Here is a 21,325-nt window from a genome sequence, read left to right on the forward strand (position 1 = left end):
AGCAAGAATAGGCCCTGAAATGCTGGCAGAGGGGAAGATTCATTTATTCTTTGAACAAATGGCTCTCAAGCCCGGACCACGAGTCTGGCAGAGACAAAGAGAGACAAATAAGGTGTTGGCCGTGCTGGGGAAGCTCGGGGCCTCCTGGGGAGACAGACGTGAGGACTGATGTTGTGCCAGGAGGTCAGAGCATGAGAGGAATGAGTAAGTGGCTCAGTGGGGAGGGGTTTAGGGAGGACTGCATGGAGGAGGCGGCATCGGAGCAGGGAATTCCTCAGGCAAAGAAGGGGGTGAAGGGCCCCAGGGCAGAGAGTAAGGGGAGGAGCAGAGGTTCAGGCTGGGGTGTGAGCAGCCACGGCAGGGCTCGGGGAGACTTTGGGCCAGCGTGAGCTGTTCGGGAACGCGCTGGTGGACCCTGGGAGGACAGAGCTGTCTGTGTCTTATCCCAGCTGCAGCACAGGGCCTGGGACATGGTCTGAGCTGGACAAAAGCCCTCCAAAGAAACAGGGGATGGGGAGCGCTCTGAGTAGGGGCTGAGCAGTTCAGCACCCACGCTGTGCCAGTGGGAGTCACTGTGACGCCGCGGGTGGGGTGTGAGGTAGGCGGCCAGCATCGCCCTGCACGTGTGGATCTGGCTCTCCCAGCACCGGTGTTGACAGACAGCTCTTTCCCCGCTGAGTGACCTCGGCACCTTGTTACAGTGACCTGAGCGTGACTGCAGGAGGTGCAGGGTTCTGGGAGGGGGCGGTGTGGTCAGAGCTGCGCTCTGCAGAGGTCCACTGGGCACAGAGACTGGGAAGGGCTGGGAGGAGGCTCCAATGGGGGGAAGGGGAGATCTGGGGAGAAAAGCAGTCCCTGGCTCGGCCAGGCCCGTGGTGGTGAGCCCCGCATGCGGCTAAGCCCCAAGCCTTGGCCCATCGGGGCCTGTGGCATGTACCGGAGCAGGCAAGAGGGAGACAGAAAAACCCAGCACTCCTGAATCCCTGAAGGTCCACAAAGTGGTGAAATAAAACCCAGTCCAGATCAGCCATTTGCAAAGTCAGTTTTCAGGTAATGAGAGGACGTAAAGGCAGCACAACGCCCATTACAGCCGCATTATCCCGGATTATACAGCTTCTGAGAGGCGGCTCACACCTCCAGGCCTGCTGTGCCTGAGAACTTCCAGGGGAGACCCGGGCTCCTAACGACCAGGCTGCCAGGATCCGGCCTCACAGCAGAGTGGGCTGCCAGGGAGGTGCAGGCCCAGCGGCTCCACTGACCCGCCTCCATTTCCCCAAGGCCCCGGGCCACTGGAAGGCAGGTGGCTTGATCGCTCTCTCTCTCTCCGCCCCCCCCCCCCACACACACACACAATTTTGAGAACCTGGGTATGAGTGACATGCAGGTGACAGGCCATCTCTCCCATGGGCGTCCCTAATCCCAGGGGCATCAAGGCTTTCAGTGGCTCTTTCTGTCCCCCGTCGCCGCCTCACCTGACCCGTGGGGGTGGCAGGACTGCACTCAGAGCCATCCCAGGCTGCTCTGCCTGGGCTGTGCGTCCTTTATCCAGTCAACCTCTCTTTGCAGACGGGAGACCAGCCCCCGGCTTTGCAGGCTAGCTTGCAGGATTAAACGTGATACTGCAGATAAAGAATCTGAGGAAGAGAGCCAGTACCCTCTCCGTGCCTGACGGTTCGGCAGCATTGCTTTGAAACAGCAAATGCCGCGGGCTGGGCCCAGGGATCCCTCCTCACCAGCCCCGGAAAGTTCTGCAGATGCAGCCAAGGAGGCCCAGCCACGATGTTGCCGGCAGCGCCTTCTGTGAGACTGAAAAATCCTCTACAACCCGAGCGGCCATCCACAGCAGCCTGATTAGATTAGGCTCCCCCCGTCCTGCCGAACCCTGGCCATGATTACAGTCTGGCAGCTCCCGCGCCGTCTCGGGCTGCAGGAACAAAGACAGGCTGACAGCACCGCAGCCAACACCGCACGTTCCCGACGCGCACGTCTGCCTACACGGAGGCCGTGAGAACAGCACGGAAGAAAACGCTCCCGGGGACCGAGTGACTTCCCCGCCTCCTGGGAAGGGCACGGGACACAGGGCAGGAGGCGGCCGGTGCATCAAAGGGAATGTCACTTTGCAGTTGTTTAAATGTTTTATCACAATGCGCTGTGTCACCTGCTGGGTACACACCCACAAAGCTCATGCTACCACCAAGTGCAGGGGTGGACAGACCGGCGCCCGCCCAGTCAGAGGCCGTAATTAGGGCCCGGCTCAGGGGCACGGGCCCAGAAGGAAGGTGTCTCAGAACTTCGCACCGATGTCCCCAGCTCTGGAAGCCCCTCAGGTGGGCCGATGGCACCCTCTGGCATCTGGGAGGGCTGGAGAGGTGCCACCAGCCTGGCCGGGCCGAGGCGGCAGCCCACCTGTGCGGCAGGAGCTGTCTGCTAAAAAACTATTGAACTGCACAAAAATCCATCCCCGAAACCCCAGAGGCAGCCTCAGAATGGAGCGTGGCCTTTAAATTAGAATGTAAAAAAAAGAAGAAGAAGAAGAAGAAGGCAGCAGCGGCGGGTTTGCCCGTAACTTGATTTCAAGGCAGTGAGCGCTGGTGGCCAAGGAACCGTGGCTGCCCCCGCCGAGGCCCCACACCAAGATCCCGCGATCTCAGTGTGCAGGGGGCCCCAGCCCCACCGAGGCGCGTGTGGAGCCGCACGTGTTCCCATGGAAACTCTGCTGTGCAGAACCCTCTGGAAATTTTTGTGGGGGGGGGGCACCGCTTCCCACACCCACTTCAAGCTCCTGGGCTTGGTTCCAGAAATAATTTTCGCACAAACGTGCTGAGAGGAGCAGGAGCCGAAGGGAGGCTGGAGGCCAAACCAGGAGAGGGGCACACAGGGGCCTGGAGGGCGGGGGTGCCTGAGGTGTCCAGGTGGCTGAAATGTTTCCAATGCCCAAGGCTCTGAGGGTGGCCTTGGCAAGACCTAGGAGGGAGGGCAGGGTGGGCTGGGCCAGGGGAGAGACTGGGAAACCCCTTGTCTGGAGAGAGGCAGGGCTGACCTGGGGTTGGGGCCGGCAGGGGGGCCTGGGGCAGGGATTCTGCTCACACTAAGCCTGGGGCCACCCCCAGGGCCAAGGCTTCCTTCCTCCTGGGTCCCCACAGCAACCCCTCCCTGGAGCACTCCCAGGCCATCTTTGCCTCTCCCTGTCTTGCTCTGACCCACCCTCTCGCCCCAGCCTTGCCCCGAGGGCCCAGGACACCCCCCAACTCTGCTTTCTCCCTCCCTAGCCCCCCCAAACCTCTCTGCACCCTCATGCTCTGGGCAGCCCAATTGTTCCTTGCAGGGCAGCTGCAGGGCCTGGGTCCCCACCTCCCTGGAGGTTTGTGCACCCCACCCCCGCCCCTACTGCACCCTCCATGGTAGACACCTCCCACTCTGCCCCCAAGCAGACTCCTCTCTTCCAGGATGGAGAAGGAAGCACACACCTGCCGGGCCTCCACAGGAGCCCTTCCCTCTGAGAGGTGCTGAGCTCCATGGCACTGGACAGCCAGGCTCAGTGGGCAGCGACTTGCCCAAGTCTACACGGCCACTGGGAAGCCCCTGTCTCTTCTCCCCTCCGCATGTGTCAGAGTCAGACCCAGCCTGCCCTGGAGGAGCTGGGCCCACCGCCCTCTCTGTCCCCTCCTCCTCCCTCAGCCGCACCCTGCCACTCCCCCCTATTCTCAGCAGGTGCTCACTCAGTCCTCAGGACATTCGTCCCCATCCTGCCTGTGCCACAGCCCTGCTAGGGCTCTGCCCTTCCCCCACAGCCTTCTCCCTGCCTCTCTCCTCACTGGAAACCCAGCACCTGCTGGCCTCCTAGCCTGCCTTGTCCCAAACCAGGCTCAGCCTTGCATGGCAAGGCTGTTGGGGTGGGGCCTGGGCCAGGGTCCTCGCTGAAGTCCCCAGCAGGCCCCTGGCAAGGTGGCCTCCCCTGGTCTTTCTGGCTCTCCACTGCCCACTCCCGGAGGCAGCAGGAGTTGGGAACCTGGAAGGCCGCACTGCACAGGGCAGCTTCTCTCCCAGAACAGACATGGAGTTCATTAAACCTGGACTCGTGGGGAGCAGGGGCCTCCCCGCTGGCTGTGTGGGCTGGGAGGCCCAATGAGGCCTGACGCCCCCCTTGCAGACAGCCTAAGGACTCCCAGGGCCAGCCTGTACCACCCCAGCCCCAGCCTTTCTACCCCTGCGGGGAAGGGCCCGCCCTGCATGAATCGCCAAAGCTGCTGCCTGCGCCCAGGAGCTGGGACCCGAGGCTGCTTAGGGGTCGGGGCTGGAGCTTGTGTTCAGCTACGCTATACCCCCTGGGTACCTTTGGGGTTGGGTACAAGGGCACCCCAACTTCTGGGGCAGCCTGGGGAGTGGGAGGGAGGACTGACCTGCCCACTGCACAAATGCGCACACAGTAAGAAAGCCAGGGAGAGAAGCAGAGAGGGCAGAGTCCTCAGCCTGGTGGCCGAGACTCTGAGCCTGTCTTACACTGTGGGCTCTCCCCAGGTGACACGGGTGGCGACAGGAGCGCGTGGGGCAGCAGAAATGGCTCAGGACCAGGCACTGGGGAGCCGCTGTGCACGGGGGCCTGGGCTTCTGCCACACAGGGGGACTCCTCTGCCCATCCCGGGGAGGCCCCGGGCACCGGGCCACACAGCTGGACCACAGTGGGAGAGAGGCAGCTGCCACAGGCACTGCTCCAGGGGCCAGGGACAGGGTAAGGCGGAGAAGGACAGAGAGGACTGCAGGAAGGCCCAGGTGGTTGGGTCAGGGTTCGCAGAGAGAGGAGAATGTAGAGAGCAGGAGGAGCAGCTGGGGCCCAGGCCAAGACACGTGCAGAGCAGAGGGTAAAAGGCAGGCGGGGAGGGCAGCTTCAGGTCACTCACTGGGGTCCTGTCTGGCCAGCTCCCTCCCTACCCCGCCATCCCTGCCACTGGCCACCACAGGTGCACAGGCCCTCCCGGCTCCAGGCTCCCAGGTGGAGTCGGCGGGTCACTCCTCCACGTGGCCCCTGGGGTCCTGCTGGGTCCCTCTTGAGCAGCTCCGGATCTGCCATGCAGGCTGGGCTGTGGGGCAGGCCCCGAGAGAGCCCCACGCACCCCTCTGTGGGGTATGAGCGGGGCAGAAGGGCTCCAGGAAGGGGTGGCGTCCATACAGGCCCTGGGTAGCATTTTGCTGGCTGGGCAGTAGAGGAAGGGATGAGCTTGGGCAAAGACCCAAAGGTGTGGGAGGTGCTGGAAGGGTCTTAGCTGTGAGGTGAGGTCTGTCACTGCAGGGGCCGACTCTGGGTCAGAGCAAGTCCTCCAGGGCCCAGGGCTGCCTCTGATGGAGGATGGGGCCTTTGATCGGGGGCCACATCCTAGAGGTTTTCATAGACCTCGTTGAATTCGTGGTCATCCTCTACTCTGTGCAATTTCCCCTAGGTTCAAAAAGAAGAAGAAGAAAACATTAGGTAGGAAAAGAACGGACCTGCACTAATTTAGCTTCAGTCGGAAGCAAACAGATTGCTTCCTGTTCAGCACTGACAGGGGGATTGTCCTCCAGCTGCAGCCCCCCGCCAGCCGCCAGCCCTGCCCTCTGCCTCCAGCCCACGGTCTTTCCTACCTGCTTCAGGCAGGGAGCTAGCCCGGGCCCTGGCCGGGTTCCCGCACAGAGCCTGCCCGTCACGATAGGGCTACAAATAGGTCTCTGTGCCCCTGGGGTCAATGACCCTATTCCAGAAGACTGCTCCCAGAGGGCAGGAACAGACCGGTTCTCCTGTTGAACACCCCAGGGCCTGGCAGGGAGGAGCCCTGCTACCCTCGGGGTCCCAGGGTGCGGAGGCCCTGCCTGCAGTCTGGGCCTAGCTCAGGCTTTGATAACAAGAGGCTGAACAAATAGTGCCAGCCGGGGCCAGGGGAGGCCAAGCACCAGCCCCGTCCACTCCTCCAAGGTGGGGAAGACAGTATTGCTCGCCCATTTTATAGGTGAGCCAACTGAGGGGTTGGTTTTTTTTTTTTCAAGATGTGTTATTTATTTAAAAGGCAGAAAGAAAGGGAGCAACAGAGAGACAGAAAGATCTTCCATCCTCTGGTTCACTCCCCAAATGGCTGCAATGGTTGGGGCTGTGCCAGGCTCCCCAGCTGGGAAAGCAGCAGAGGACGGCCCAAGTCCTTGGGCCCCTGCCACCCACATAGGAGACTGGAATGGAGTTGTGGCCATTTAGGGGTGAACCAGTGGGTGGGAGATCTCTCTCCCTCCCTCTGTCACTTTGCCTTTGAAATAAATAAATAAATAAATAAATATTTTCAAAAGAGAGAGAGGAAGAGAGTGTGATGAAGTGACAAGCTATCGTGACCATGACAGCTGTGGCCAGGGGAGCCTCACTTTCCGGCTCTAACTTTGGTCAACATCAGCCTGGGACATCTTGAGGCCTAACACCCCGTGCCTGACGACCCGGCCCTGTGCCCAGTGGTAGCCAGGACCACTCACACTGCTGGGTGCCTGCTGGGTCCCAGGAGGCCGTCTAAGCACAATATTCTCCTTCCAGGAAAGTCTAGGGGCCGGAGGGGGTGCTGTGGGGTCTCTAAGTTTACAGATGAGGACACTCAGGCTCAGAGAGGTCAGCCAAGCTGGCTCGGGCTGCACAGCTGCTAAGGGATGGAGCGGGGGTTCTGCATCGGATGGGGCTGGCATTCAGCAGCCGGCGGCTCACATCCAGGGTCCAGCAACTCCCGTTTCACAGACGAAAGGCAAGGAGGAGCCAGGCGTGCTGCCCGGGGCCCTGTGTACCTGGGAGACAGGGTTCCCGGCTAAGGGTGGGTTGCAGGCCTCCTGCTCAATGCAGGCGTAAACCTCCGTCTCTCGGTGCTGCAGGGCCTGCAGGAGACAGAGCACGGCAGTCAGAACAGGAAACAGGCGTGCAGAGAGGCAGCGCCCGGGCCCCAGAGCCGGCCTCCCTGCGGCCTCCCTGCGGGCCATTGCCAGGCTCCATGCCCAGGGACAGTTAGGGCTGCCTCGCCACGCTGTGCACGCTCAGACCACACGCCTTTCTGCCTGCCATTTCTGCTCTGTCACTCACCCCTTCCCTGCCTGTCCAGGCTGACTGCTCCCTGCCCCCTGCTTCCCCGGCCAGGACTGCTCGGGGCCCCACCCGGTGAGTTGTCTTCCCTTTGAGGGCCTGGCAGCCACCTGGGGCTTCTGCTCTCCCAGGATGCACTCCCGGCATCCACCCTGGCTCCAGGTGAGGGTCCCCCCACCCATTCACACCCTCCAGGCCCCCCTAACCTGGCAGTCGCTGGGGTCACTCTCCTCATCCATCAAGGCCGTGCCCTGCGGGGTCCCCAGCCCAGCCCTGGCTCTCAGCATGCCCCTCGCCTCCCCTTGCCGTCAGTTTCCTTTCACCGACTCAGCCACCCGTCCCGGGCTGCTTGGGCTCCAGTCATCACCTACATGCTCCTCTTGGAAGCCTCGGGTTCCCACTACCCACTCTGACCATGGCCCACCAGGCCGAGCCCCCTCCCAGGGAAGCCGAGTGAATGGTGGGCTCAGCTGGGGTGGGAGGCCTGACTTCCATGGCTCCTGCACTGGTTCATGTCAGGGTCATGGCCCCGGTATCCCCCCACTGGCCGGAGACACCTCCCTCACTTGAGAACGTCCAGGGCCACACTCACTCTTGCCCCAGCCTAGAGGCCTCAAGAGGATAGAAAGGGCTTTGGGGTCCGACAGGAATAGGTTGAGCGCTTGGCTCTGAATCCAGCCACAGGTGCCTCAGTTTCCCCATCTGTACAATGGGAATGATTATATCGATCTTGCAGGATTAAATGTGAGACTGCACATGAAGGGCTCTGCACAGTCAGGCCAACTATAGGTGCTTAATAAGCAGCTGTAGAAAGATCGTTGAGGAAGGTGGGCTGCTCCCCCTTCCCCCTCTCTGTGTTCACAGCCTGGACCCTCGGACAGATCCTGTTGGGCTCCAGAGCAGAGTCCACCAACAGCCTAAACTGGAGGCAGAAGCCCCAGCTTCCCAAGTGTGCCTGTCATATAGATGCCGGCTGGTTGCCAAGGAGGCGGTTTCCCTGGCAACAGTCAAGCAGGGGTTGCCGCGCAGGCTGGAGAGACAGGTGGTGCTCAGAGGCGGGAGGAGGGTGGAGGGCGGGGGGAGTGGGAGGGGAGGGGAGGCATCAAGAGGCAGCCAGGCATGAAAACCCGCGTAATAAACCATTTGGCGCTTGGGAGACCCTCGCTTCAAGGGCATCAGCCACAGGATGGCGCCGGCCCTGGGGACCCATTCAAGGGGTCTCTGGGCCACAAAGAGGGTGGGTCTTAGGAGGAGGCATCTGACCTGCTTCCTCCCCAAGGAGGAGCCCATTTCCAGGGGAAGGTAATTTGCAGGGGCTGCTCTGGCTTGCAGGATCTGAGAGCCCAGGGCACAGGGTGGGCTATGTCCATCAGCAGCCCATGCCCGCCCACTCGCCCACCCAGACAGATCTGACAGATCTGACAGCCCCTTGAGTCGGATGTTGCTGGCCACAGACAGAAAGGGGAGCATCCCCCAGCCTGGCATCTCAGCAGCGAAGCCTCCTGGGACCCCGCAGGTGGTCCCTGCCCCCTCCAGTCCAGCTTTTCGCACCGCCCTGCACGCATGAGCCCAGAGAGGCCAGGGGCTGCCAGAGCCAGAGGAGAGCGTCCTGCTCTGAGACACCCCCCACCCCACCCCCATTTCGGGTAGGCTGGTGTGCCTCCGGCAGGGCAGGAGCAGCCGCAGCTGGGGGCTGAGGCCGAGGGAGGCTGCCGAGGTGAGGCTCTGAGTGACAGCTGTGACAAGTCCTGACCTGCCGGCTGTGTCTGCACCGGGGGTGTGACCGGCATCCCCAGGCTGGGAGATGCAGGGTGCGACCTTGTCAGCAGTGCACCTCCCAGCTTCCCCTGGTCACGAGGGGGCAGCCTCCCCGAGGTGCACCTGCTGGGAGAGGGCTGTGCAGGTCTCCCAGTGGGCTACCTGCAGGCATGTGCTGTGCAGTGTTGTATCCAGGCTTGGGGCTGACTCTGATCTACGTTAGGCTATAGCTGACTGAGACCCAGGAGGTCTAGGCCTTTTGACCTCCTGCTGTCCAGGAGACGCTGGTGCTACCCAAATGGTCACCAGCCTGGCAAGGGCAAGAATTCGGTGCCAAGGTCTGCCTCCTATCAGACTGAGGCCAGAGCCGAAGTCAGCTGCCCTGGGCCTGGACCTCATTGGAGGGTCCTGGACATTGGGGTCCATGGGGGGATGTAAGGAGGTGCATTCATGGGAGAAGGAACACCCCAGCTCTGGGCCAAGGGCATGGCGCACCCGGCATGAACCAACCCACTGCTCTGACGGAACACAGAGGCAAGGCTGGGAAAGTCCTTTCAACAGCACATCAGAGTCGTGTGTTAGCAAGCTCCCTCGGGCTGCAGGGAGGAGTGGGAGGGACCACAGGCTGAGGGCAAGGGTGGGGACATGGGGCCAGGCAGGGGCTGGGAGCAGAGTGGGGGGAGGTGTCTGGACACCACTGAGGAGCGTGCGGATCTGAGTACGGACACTCTACGCCTGCCATGTGTCCCCTGTGCCCAGCACCAGCCCCCAGGGACCCAGGCACCCTGGACAGTTTAGAACAGGTTCTGCCCATCCCCCAGCAGTTGGTGGCTGTGCATCTACTGTGTGCAGAAGCAAAAGGTCGCCATGAGGGCTGTGGAGAGGCACCGAGAAGGAAGACGGAGGTGGGGGACACACTGAACAGAGAGCAGAGCCAGGAGGAGGCTGGCGATGGCTGCAGGAAGGGTCCTCTCTGGCAGAGGAAGCCACCCCGAGGCCCTGACCTGGACATGGGTGAGAGGGGAACCCCTCAAGGCCATGGTGATGTTGAAAACTGCCTCACCGGCCACTGCTTCTGGAGCCAGAACTGACGGAGAGCCCCAGATGCTGGACTCTGGAATTCACCACGTGTAAGGCAAGCCCTGTAGGGGGTGCTCCCAGGGGCCGTGCTGAGCCTTCCCAGCCGGGGGCTCCTGCCTCCATTCCCTCTGCCGGCTCCCCCAGGTTCCCCCAGCCCATCCCCTTTCATCTTCCACAGGGGCCCTGTAATCAGAGCCAAGGCCCAGTGCATCTTGGCGTCCGCTTCTCAGGGCTCTCGCTGTTCTAGCAGGGCCCCTCGGGCTGCGTCCGGGTAGACTGTGCAGCAAGGGTCAGCACCAGGGGCTCATTGGAGGTCAAGTGCGGGACTCCAGGCAAGAACCAGGAGTGGCTGGGGGCGGGCACTGTGGCGTAGCAGGTAAAGCCACCGCCATCCCATATGGGCTTCAATTCAAGTCCTGGCTGCACCACTTCTGACCCAGCTCTCTGCTATGGCCTGGGAAAGCAGCAGAAGATGGCCCAAGTCCTTGGGCCCCTGCACCCATGTGGGAGACCTGGAGGAAGCTCCTGGCTCCTGACTTTGGATCTGCTCAGCTCCAGCTGTTGCAACCATTTGGAGAGTGACCCAGCGGATGAAAGATCTCTCTCTCTCTCTCTCTCTCTCTCTCTCTCTCTCTCTCCTCTCTGCCTCTCTGTAACTTGCCTTTCAAATCAATTTAAAAAAAAAAAAAAAGAATTGGAAATGACTCCTGCCAGCAACAGGGATGGAGCCGCCAAAGGGTGGGAGCCTGGACCGGGATCTTCTGGTGGGTCAGCTGTGGGCAGGGGTTGAGAGAAGGAAAGGACAGAGGTTGTTTACTGCGACGAGGATGCCGTGTGAAGAGGCGCTCGATGGGTAAAGAATTGGGTTGGGTTGACGGAGGTGTGCAGGAGATGGCCCGGCTGCAGCAGGAATCTGGGTGTGGTCAGGACAGTGGTGCTTGTCAGAGCCAGGGCTCACTGAGCTCGCCCTGGGAGGGAGCGACGATCAAGGGGGGGGGGGGGTCCCAGGACTGGGCTCTGATGTTTACTCCAGGGTTTGAGGGTCGGGGGTTCTCGGGGAGGAGCGGTGAAGGGGATGGGGAGGTGTAGGCACATCAGGGGACAAGACAAGGATGCCCACTGTCACCACTCCTCTTCACTGTCCTAACAGAGCTCTGTGCAAAAAAGCAAGAGGAAAAGAAATGGGAGGTACGAGGATCTGGAGGAAAGAAGCGAAGCTTGTGTTAGGAGACGGTGGAATATTCTAGAGGCCCGGGAAGAAAGAGTCTCAGGCAGGAAGGGGAGGTCATTGGAGGAGGAGCCTGGCTCTCAGCTTTGGGGGCGGGCTGGGGGTGCTGCAGGGAAGCTGAAGCTGAGCGAGTTTTCATCACTCTGGAGTGGAGGAAGGCAGGTGGTGGAGCCGGGTGGGAGCTCACGGTGTGGAATTCAAGGTGTGCGAGATCGCAGCATCTCTGCAAGCTGCAAGTGCGATGCTCGCTCCCCGTCCCCGTTAACAGATGACGGAGCCGAGGCTCAGAGTTCCAGCAGCAACACCGGTGAGCGGAAGAACGAGGCTGCCCGGCCACTCCAGATCTGTGCTCTTAGTAGGTCGAGTTTTTTTTTTTTTTCTTTTGACAGGCAGAGTGGACAGTGAGAGAGAGAGACAGACAGAAAGGTCTTCCTTTGCCGTTGGTTCACCCTCCAATGGCCGCCGCGCTGCGGCTGGTGCACTGCGCTGATCCGATGGCAGGAGCCAGGTACTTATCCTGGTCTCCCATGGGGTGCAGGGCCCAAGCACTTGGGCCATCCTCCACTGTACTCCCTGGCCACAGCAGAGAGCTGGCCTGGAAGAGGGGCAACCGGGACAGAATCCGGCACCCCGACCGGGACTAGAACCTAGTTGCCGGCACCGCAAGGTGAAGGATTAGCCTAGTGAGCTGCGGCGCCGGCTAGTAGGTCAATTTTTTTTTTTTTTTTTTTTTTTTTGACAGGCAGAGGGGACAGTGAGAGAGAGACAGAGAGAAAGGTCTTCCTTTTGCCGTTGGTTCACCCTCCAATGGCCGCCGCGGCCGGCGCGCTGCGGCCGGCGCACCGCACTGATCCGATGGCAGGAGCCAGGAGCCAGGTGCTTTTCCTGGTCTCCCATGGGGTGCAGGGCCCAAGCACTTGGGCCATCCTCCACTGCACTCCCTGGCCACAGCAGAGAGCTGGCCTGGAAGAGGGGCAACCGGGACAGAATCCGGCGCCCCGACCAGGACTAGAACCCGGTGTGCCGGCGCCGCTAGGCGGAGGATTAGCCTAGTGAGCCGCGGCGCCGGCCCTAGTAGGTCAAATTTTAAGAAGCAAATTAGAGTAGCACAGGTTTCCTTTTCTGTTGTAACACACCATGGGTGCTTTTGCATGTGAAAAAGTTGACATAGTTATATACAAATCCACAATCATACTGGCGGATTTTTAACTCTCTCCTCTTAACAACTGATAAAATAGGGAGAAAAATCAATAAGGATCAATAAGGATATGGACTACTTTAACAACACAGTCAACAAACTCGACCTAACTGGCATGCGGAGGACACTCATCAACCTCGTGTGACACAAGTTCTTTTATCAAGCACATACGGAATACACACTGAGCCATAAAGAAGTATCAAGAGGTCTCACGGCCGGCGCCGCGGCTCACTAGGCTAATCCTCCGCCTGCGGCGCCGGCACACCGGGTTCTAGTCCTGGTTGGGGCGCCGGATTCTGTCCCAGTTGCCCCTCTTCCAGGCCAGCTCTCTGCTGTGGCCCGGGAGTGCAGTGGAGGATGGCCCAAGTGCTTGGGCCCTGCACCCCATGGGAGACCAGGAGAAGTACCTGGCTTCTGCCTTCGGATCAGCAAGGTGCGCCGGCCGCAGCACGCCAGCCACAGCGGCCACTGGAGGGTGAACCAACGGCAAAGGAAGACCTTTCTCTCTATCTCTCTCTCTCATTGTCCACTCTGCCTGTCAAAAAACAAACAAACAAAAAAAGATCTCAAAGGATAAAAGTCTTATAGAGAGCCTGGTGCTGTGGCATAGCGGGTAAAGCCATCACCTGTGGCGCTGGAATCCCATATGGGAACCAGTTCGAGTCCTGGCTGCTCTTCTTCCAACCCATCTCTCTGTTACGGCCTGAGAAAGCAGTAGAAGATGGCCCAGGCACCGGGCCACTGGACCCGGAAGAATCTCCTGGCTCCTGGCTTGTGGCCATCTGGGGAGTCAGTCAGCTGATGGAAGGCCTTTCTCTCTGTCTCTTCCTCTCTCTGTAACTCTACCTCTCAAATATATAAATAAATAATTTTTTTAAAAAGTCTTATAGAATATATTGTCTGATCACAGTGAAATTAGCTAAAGATTTTTAAAAATGATAACAAAAAGTAAACATTCAAAAATTAAGAAAAACACTCAGGAAATAACCAGTGGAATAATTCTCAATAGAAAATATAGAGGGGCCGGCACCGTGGCTCACTTGGTTAATGCTCTGCCTGTGGCACCGGCATCCCATATGGGCACTGGGTTCTAGTCCCGCCTGCTCCTCTTCCAGTCCAGCTCTCTGCTGTGGCCCGGGAAGGCAGTGGAGGATGGCCCAAGTGGTTGGGTGTATGCACCCGCATGGGAGACCAGGGAGAGGCACCTGGCTCCTGGCTTCAGATCGGCATAGTTCTGACCGTAGCATCCATCTGGGGGTGAACCAATGGAAGGAATACCTTTCTCTCTCTCTCTCTCTCTCTCTCTCACTGTCTAACTCTATCTGTCAAAATAAATTTAAAAAATAAAAATTAAAAAAAAGAAAATATAGACTGAAAGACAATGAACACACAGCATAGCAAAACTCATGGGATGTGGCTCAAGTTATAGCTAAAGGGATATGCATAGCCTTACATATATGAATTAGAAAAGAAGAATGATAGAAAACCAAATACCCATCCAAAAAAAAAGTGGAAGGGGAAAATACTAAAAACCACTGCAGCACTTGGGGACAAAACAGAGATGACGGCTACCACCACTCCTGCTCCTCATTGAACCAGATGGCTTAGGCAGTGCATGAGAGCAAGAAAAACAGAAATAGGAGGTAGGGCATTGGGAAGGAAGACGTGAAACTTCCATTGTTCACAGAGGACAAGTCAGGATTCACAGAAAATCCCAAGGAATGGACAGCGGATTCTGTGATGTCAGGATTGAGGAATGAACTCTGCCAAGTTACTCTGCAGAAAGCCAGTAGGTTCAAATTGATCATCTTTCTGCAAGTCAGCAGCAACAACCAGAAAAGATGGTGAAAATGGCAACAATGTCTGTGCAAAGCCCTGCCATGGTGCCTGGCACGCAGCAGGCGTGCAACAAATGCTCCTGGTGTTGTCACTGTTCCGGGCCCAGGCCCAGCCCCAAGTAGCCGGCCCTTGCTTCCAGGGCTTAGCAAAGCCCTGGCGCCTCCCATCACATCCCTGAGATTTTTTTTTTTTTTTTTTTTTTGACAGGCGGAGTGGAAAGTGAGAGAGAGAGAGAGACAGAGAGAAAGGTCTTCCTTTGCCGTTGGTTCACCCTCCAATGGCCGCTGCAGCCGGCGCACCGTGCTGATCCGAAGGCAGGAGCCAGGTGCTTCTCCTGGTCTCCCATGGGGTGCAGGGCCCAAGCACCTGGGCCATCCTCCACTGTACTCCCTGGCCACAACAGAGAGCTGGCCTGGAAGAGGGGCAACCGGGACAGAATCCGGCGCCCTGACCAGGGCTAGAACCCAGTGTGCCGGCGCCACAAGGCGGAGGATTAGCGTAGTGAGCCGCGGCACCGGCCACCCTGAGATCTTAAGGCATTGGGGCCTCTATGCCTTACCCTGGAGAAGTCAACCTGAGTCCCAAAGGGTTTTTTTGTTTGTTTGCTTTAAGATTTATTTATTTTTAAGGCAGCACTACAGAGAGAAGGAGAGATGGGGAGAGAGAGAACTTCCATCCACTGCTTTATTCTCCAAATGGCCACAGTGGCTGGGGCTGGTCCAGGCCAAAATCAGGAGCCAGGAACTCCATCCACGTCGCCCACGTGGGTAGCAGGTGCCCAAGTACTTGGGCCGTCTTCCTAACCTGCTACCCCACAATGCCAGCTCTGTGGAAGCTTGCTCTCACTCCCTCTCCCCCTCCCTCCCAGATAAATAAATAACTGCATGTTGAACTATCTAGGGGCGTGACAGGAACTATGTAGGGGGCGAAAGTAGAAAAATCAACGAAGGAATTTAATAAAAACGTACACGGAGTGCGCACAGGTTTCATCGCGTGTGTTTACAGGCCCGAGCGAGACCAAGGGAACAAAAGTCCACGCTGTTTATCCTGGAAGAAGCCAGGGCCAGGATGCTGCTCATTTTCTGTAGTTATGTGCACGCGTGAGCATAGGCTCACACATGCGTGTGCGTGTGTGCGTGCGTGGGGAGAGAAATGCTTCCATCAGCAGCTGACACGGAACTCCTTGTGGGGAGAACACCAGGCCGAGCAGCTGGGAGCAGAGAGTGTGGGGGAGGCGGGGGCAGCTGGCGGACGTCCCTGGGGGGCAGCCCCTCTGGGAACCGTCCTGCTCTACTTGAAGCCATTGTCAGCCTGCCCCATGGGGACATTCTTGCTACCACCAGTCCCTGGCTCTGGAGGGAGGGCCTGGCTGTGAGTGTGTGCCCAGGAAGAGGGAGCAGCAGGGCTATGCAGAGGCCGAGCTGTGTCCCTGGGGGAACCCATGGATGTCACTGGGCTCGGCACTGCCCGGGGAGGAGGAGGAGCAGGCACCCTGTGTGGCAGGCGGCCCCTGATTTCCCAGGCCTGGGACCCTGACTCCCGCTGGGGGGCTCACCCCAGAGTACCTGTGGGGCTCCGGGAGCATCACTGGGAAAGAAGGGTCCCTGCCCCCTTGGGCAGGCCCTGGCTGGTCCCCTGGGAGGTGGGCTGGGAGGCCACAGCCTCCTGGGGCCCCTGGGGCTGCAGCCCCTCCCTCACACATTGAGGAAGACCATGGTGGAGAATGCTCCCCACACGACAGGGTGTGAAACAGCAGGATCTGGCTGGGGTGTCCGCCAAGGCACAATTGAAAGCGCTGATGCGTTAAGGGTGCTCAGGGCACGGGGCACTGTGACCTCCTCTTTGGAATGTTTGTGAGGCTGTTTGTGCAGTGAAAACAGGAAGGCCATGCCATCTGGTCATTCCTCCCCTCTGCTACCCTCACCACCCCTCGCTCCAGAAGTGCAGGGGACCTTCCCAGGATGGCCTGGAGCAGCCCCTCGCCTGTGTGCCCCTGCCCGGGCATCCCTCTTCGCCGTTATTGAAATACGGCCAGGAAAGGTTCTTGTCCCCATTTTACAGACAAGACACTTGAGGCAGACCCAGCCTCCCCGTGGCTGGTCCACATCTGAGCCATGGAAGCGGCCGGGACTTGGGCACGGGAGAGGCGGAGGGAACCAGGCCAGGACTCACCGTGTAGACAGCTTCCGCTGCAGGCCGAGTCGAGGCGCCGGCAGGTCTCGGGTCTGAGCGTTTCCCTGGAGCCCCCATCTGTTTCTGTGTGGAGAAAGCAGCCGGGACCCTCAGGACTTGGCCACAGAACCGATCCAGCCGGGCCAGCTGTCCAGGCCCACTCTGCTCTGGCCCTCGCTGGCTCTGCCCTGGGGCCACTGGGCCTCTCTGGGCCCTGTTTCAACACCAACTCCAAGGACTGGACAGGGGGACCCGGGTGCAGGTGCTCCACACTCGGGCACTTAGGAGCCCCTGGCTCAGGCAGCACAAAGAGGCGGACAGCATCTGTGCCCTCCTGGTGTTCAGGGTCCAGTGCGACGGAGTATGAATTAGTTTTCCTCAAATGCGGTGCGTGCACTGCCGGCGTGCGAGGAGCACGCTGGGGAGGGAAGGTCACAGATGAAACCTGCCCGCTGGAGTTCACTTAGCCAGAGTGGGAGGCAGGGCTCCAGGCAGAGGGACTCAGCGTGGCCAGCGAGAGGCGACCCTGCCCGCGAGAGGGCCGGACAACCAGAGGGCTTCAAGTGGGAGGTGCCCACGTCACCGCACAGGGTTTGAAGGCTCCGAGGGGCTTCTGCGTGGAGCACTCATGAAAGTCGCATTGCCTGCTGGGAGGGCGGCAGTCAGGGCACACAGGCGGCTCCTCGCCCGGCAGGGAGAGGCGGTGGGGACGTCCCCCCTCATCGCAGGCACCAACCCTGCCTATGGCAGAGCGACCACAGCCTCGTCTCAGGCCAGAGCTAATTACAAACCCTGGCCACCTGCCAGTCCCCAGCCCATTCACTCAGGATTAGCGCTCAGCTCTCAGGCAGGAGCCAGCACCACCCCGGTGCCGGCGTCATCATCACGGCCCAGCCCGTGCAGCCTGGTAGGTCTCTGGACACGCAGCCGGCAGCCTCTCTGCTCTGCACACCGGGAGCGAAGGCTCAGAGGAGGCAGGGCGCTTGCGGAGGCCAGATCCGAAGTCAGGGCTGCGCCCTGCCGGGGGGTTCTGCCCCTCCCTCTGGGGAGCAGGGGTAGGTCTCTGGCTCCGTGTAGACACACAGACAGTGCTGGAGTCCATGTGGCACTTCTCAGTGGGACTTGTCTTCATCTACTTCTCACAAAAGCCAGAGAAGGTGGGCATGGAATCGCTCATTTCACAGAAGGGAAACTGAGGCTTGCCCAGTTAGTAAACGGATGCCTGGGGCAAGCCCACAGCCCCGTCCTTACACCCAGGGCCGCCTCCCCTGCCACCACCTGCTTCTTAAGGGTCGCATCACAATCAGAACCTCTAGGCTCACCCGGGACACCCTACGCCTCCTCTTACAGAGACAGCTGGGGTCCTGGGGGGCCTCAGCAGCACGGAAGCCCAGCGTGGGGCAGGCACAGAGCAGCACGGGGGCTCGGGAGCCCTGAGATGGGGCAGGGCAGGACTGCAGACACAGGCCAGGGTGCGAGGCCTGGGCGGATGAGGGCAGGGCTTGCAAGGACAGGGGTGTGGGGTGAGAGAGGAGCCAACAACTTGGAGGGCAAATGCCCTCTGGAGCAAATGCCACTGAGGCCTTGGGGACTCGAGCCCGGCTCTCATACCTCAGGTGTGCAGTGGGAGGAGGAGGGGCCCGCGGTGTCAAATGTCAGGAGAGGATGGGGCAGGCTGGCAGGACAGTGCCCGCCCCAGGAGGGCCGCTTGACCCCTGGACCTGCTCCAGGCAGGGTCCAGCAGGCAGCCCGGACCTGCATCCGCATGCCAGCCCCTCCTTCCGCAGCCCCCATGGTGCAGCTCTGCTCAGCACAGAGGAGCCCAGCACCCTGGCCAAGCTGGAAGTTGGAAAGGGGTGGAGCCTAAGCCCCCTCTGCCGGCCACTCCTTCCTTTCTCCCCACGTGCTGCCTGCGTTCCTAGCCCCACTCTGCAGGGCCTGGTGCACACAGTGGCCCTCAGCCAATATCTACTCAAGGAAGGAACACACGGATTTAATAACAGGCATGAAAGGGCTGTGCCAGCTCTAAGCCCAGCAGCAAGTGCTTCTTGAGGGCCTACTATGTGCAGAGCCTTGTGCCGGAGCCTGGGGTGGCAGCAGGGCACAGGCTGAGAGTGGGTGATGAGGACAGTAAGGGGAGCCCCAGAGGGAAGCACCCCTGCCCGGGGAGGGGCCATCCCCAGTGTGAGCAGGAGCCGACCAGGCAGGGTGGAGCAGCTGCCCCCTCTGCCCGCACCCATCCGGGCTCTGCCATGCAGTCTCTCTGAGCCTCGCTCTCCGGAGCTGAGAGATGGGAGGGCAGGGGTGCAAACTGGAGTGTGTAGGACGGTGGCCCAGCACCGGGTGGCTCTTGGTCTCTCCTTTCCTTCTAGGTCACTGGGCCAAGAAAACCCAGCCTGGGGCTGCTAATCCTGGGAGCTAGAAATGCTGCCGCTTCTGCCAGATTCTCCGAGGAACCCACGAGCCGGACAAGCCCTAAGAGCCCTGGTTCCTTGCAGGACCAAAAGGGAGCCTGCCAGGCCCACCATCGGGAGACAGCAGATGCCCTGCAGGGCAGGCAGGCAGCCCCTCTGTGCCCTGGAGGCCTCCCTGCAGGGTGTGGTGGAGGGGCCGCACCGCGGGCACGCGTGGTGTCTCGTACCTTCTTCCAGAAGAGCAGCGCCGTGGCCAGGACACTCAGGACGGTCAGGAGGCCAGTGAAGCCAAAGAGCAGGGCCTTCTGGGAGCTCTGCGGGGGCTCTCGATACCCCGAATCTGGGGGGGCAGCGGAGCAGGGGTGAGGTCCCTGGAGGAGCCGGGCCTTCCCTGCCGCATGCGGCCCCCCGTATGTTCTCCATCCAGGAGGCCCATTTCCAACCCCAGACCCCACGCCCCTCTGGGCCTCTGGAGCCCCCACCCCAGGCTCCCCTTCCCTTGCTGACTTGCTGGGCCCCCTGTTTGTGCCCGGTGCCTTGCTTCTCTAGGAGGGCAAGGCCACAATGTCTGTGAGCTGCCCTGGCTCAGTGAGCTGGGCCGAACTGATGCAACGGTGATGACACGGGTGGGTGTGGTGAGGGTTGAAGCAGACTGGAGCGTTCTGGCTCCCACAGGTGGCTGCACCTGGGGGAGGTGAGGGCACAGCCCTCCTCCTTCTCCACCCTTCCTCCTTCCAGCTGGCTGGCAAAAGCTTAGGGCGCCAGCCATGCGCCAGGTCCCTCCTGCACAGACACCAGCTCCCCATGCGCGATCCTGATCATCCTCACACTGTCCTCGGTGGGCAGAGTGTTGCCGTGGAGACCAGGCCCGGGGTCACATTTAGACAAGCATCAGGGTCGGGACTCAAACCCAGGTCTCTAGGACTCTGCGCACAGGTGGCAGGTTAGACACTCGCGGCTTTGGTGATAGCTTGCTCTTCACCTTTGGGTCATTGCTGCATTGACAACGTGATGAACTCTAGGACTCTGTCCCCAAAGGATGTACTTGACCTTGTGTGCTCACATGCATAAGGTAGCCACAAGTACGTTCCCACACACACACCTGTGTCTGCAGGGCCTTGCCCCCACTCACTGAGACCCAGGGACCAAGTGTCCCCTCAGGTCACCAGCCAGAGGGGATGAGAGACAGACCCACATTCCAGGCCCTGCCTTTTCCACACAAAGGTGGGAGCCCGGGTGCACCTGCCAGGTGGGTGCTCCCTGGGGATTCTCCTCTCTGCCCTGTGAAAGCTGGGGGACAAGGCAGACTCTCCTCCACTTCACCTCCTGGGCCCCAAACTCTGCTGGGTCCTTGGCCCTGGAGGAGCCACAGAAAAAAACTCAACCATGGGCTGGTGCCACGGTTCAATAGGCTAATCCTCCGCCTGTGGCGCCGGCACCCTGTGTTCTAGTCCTGGTCGGGGCACCGGATTCTGTCCTGGTTGCCCCTCTTCCAGGCCAGCTCTCTGCTGTGGCCCGGGAGGGCAATGGAGGATGGCCCAGGTGCTTGGGCCCTGCACCCACATGAGAGACCAGGAGAAGCACCTGGCTCCTGGCTTCGGATCAGCGTGGTGCGCCAGCTGCAGCGGCCATTGGGGGGTGAACCAACGGAAAAGGAAGACCTTTCTCTCTGTCTCTCTCCTTCACTGTCCACTCTGCCTGTGAAAAGAAAAGAAAAGAAAAGAAAAGAAAAGAAAAGAAAAGAAAAGAAAAGAAAAGAAAAGAAAAGAAAAGAAAAGAAAAGAAAAGAAAAGAAAAGAAAAAGCAAAAAGAAAAATTCACCTCTGACCAGGATGAAGGTGCCATCGCCGTTCACGGTGAAGCCCTGCCAGTAGAGAGAGCAGTAGTAGGTGCCCGTGGCTGATGCACCAGGCAGCCTGATGACGGCCTCGCACTCCAGGGAGCAGGTCTTGTTCTCTGTGCCTGGCACGGGTCGGCAGGTGATGGACTTCTCAGAGCTGGCGTGACCCTGGACATCCTTGTTGAAGTAGCCAACTGTGATGTTCTTGAATCCCTGGATGTCTGGGCAAGTGACCCTGCATCTGAATGAGACGAATGTGTTGGCCAGGGAGACCACTATGGGGGGGCCGATGTGGGTCACTGACTGTCCTCCTGCAGGGGAAGCAGAGGGGGAGAGTGAGGGGTCACTGGAGGCTGCCGCAGTCTCGCCTCCCCCCGTGAGGCCCCAGGCTCGCGGGTCCTGTGTGCTCACCGTGTGCTCCGCACTTCCTGTACACTCACTGTGCACCGGTTTGTGCCAAACCTTCCGCACGCACGCCTCCACCCCTCCTGATGCACTCGGAGGCAAGGTGAGCACCGCATTGTACTCTGAGAGTCAGGGAGGTCGACACACCAGCGACCACACCCTCAGCAGGTGCCCAGTGGAGCTGCACCCTCTCCACTTCCAGGGCAGGGGGCCCAGAGCCTGAGCTCCCTCCTTCCCAGAGACCAAGAAGCCGCACTGGATGAAATCACAGGTCTGGCACAGCCAGGATGGAGGATGAACGGTGAAGCAGGAGGCAAGA

At 60.1% G+C, this 21,325-nt stretch overlaps 1 protein-coding gene across 3 annotated transcripts in view; it reads right to left on the bottom strand.

Moving 5' to 3' along the window:
• Window positions 1-20: 20 nt before the first annotated feature.
• The window catches only part of NFAM1 (NFAT activating protein with ITAM motif 1), a 34,706-nt gene continuing 13,401 nt past the window's right edge, over window positions 21-21,325 (bottom strand). The window contains exons 2-6 of one of the 3 annotated variants that reach the window (XM_008275141.5): window positions 20,583-20,912; window positions 18,989-19,101; window positions 16,348-16,431; window positions 6,784-6,870; window positions 21-5,431 (exon numbers count right to left, since the gene is read on the bottom strand). In XM_008275141.5, coding sequence (XP_008273363.3) covers window positions 5,372-5,431; window positions 6,784-6,870; window positions 16,348-16,431; window positions 18,989-19,101; window positions 20,583-20,912 — 674 coding nt within the window. In that variant the 3' untranslated portion in view covers window positions 21-5,371. Of the gene's footprint in view, window positions 5,432-5,999; window positions 6,871-16,347; window positions 16,432-18,988; window positions 19,102-20,582; window positions 20,913-21,325 lie in introns of those variants that run through there. The other 2 variants (XM_089307670.1, XM_089307669.1) reach the window with 2 other exon arrangements.

The sequence above is a fragment of the Oryctolagus cuniculus genome, chromosome 11, assembly GCF_051225735.1.
Source record: "Oryctolagus cuniculus isolate XC-2025 breed Fujian yellow rabbit chromosome 11, ASM5122573v1, whole genome shotgun sequence".
Classification (NCBI taxonomy): domain Eukaryota; kingdom Metazoa; phylum Chordata; class Mammalia; order Lagomorpha; family Leporidae; genus Oryctolagus; species Oryctolagus cuniculus.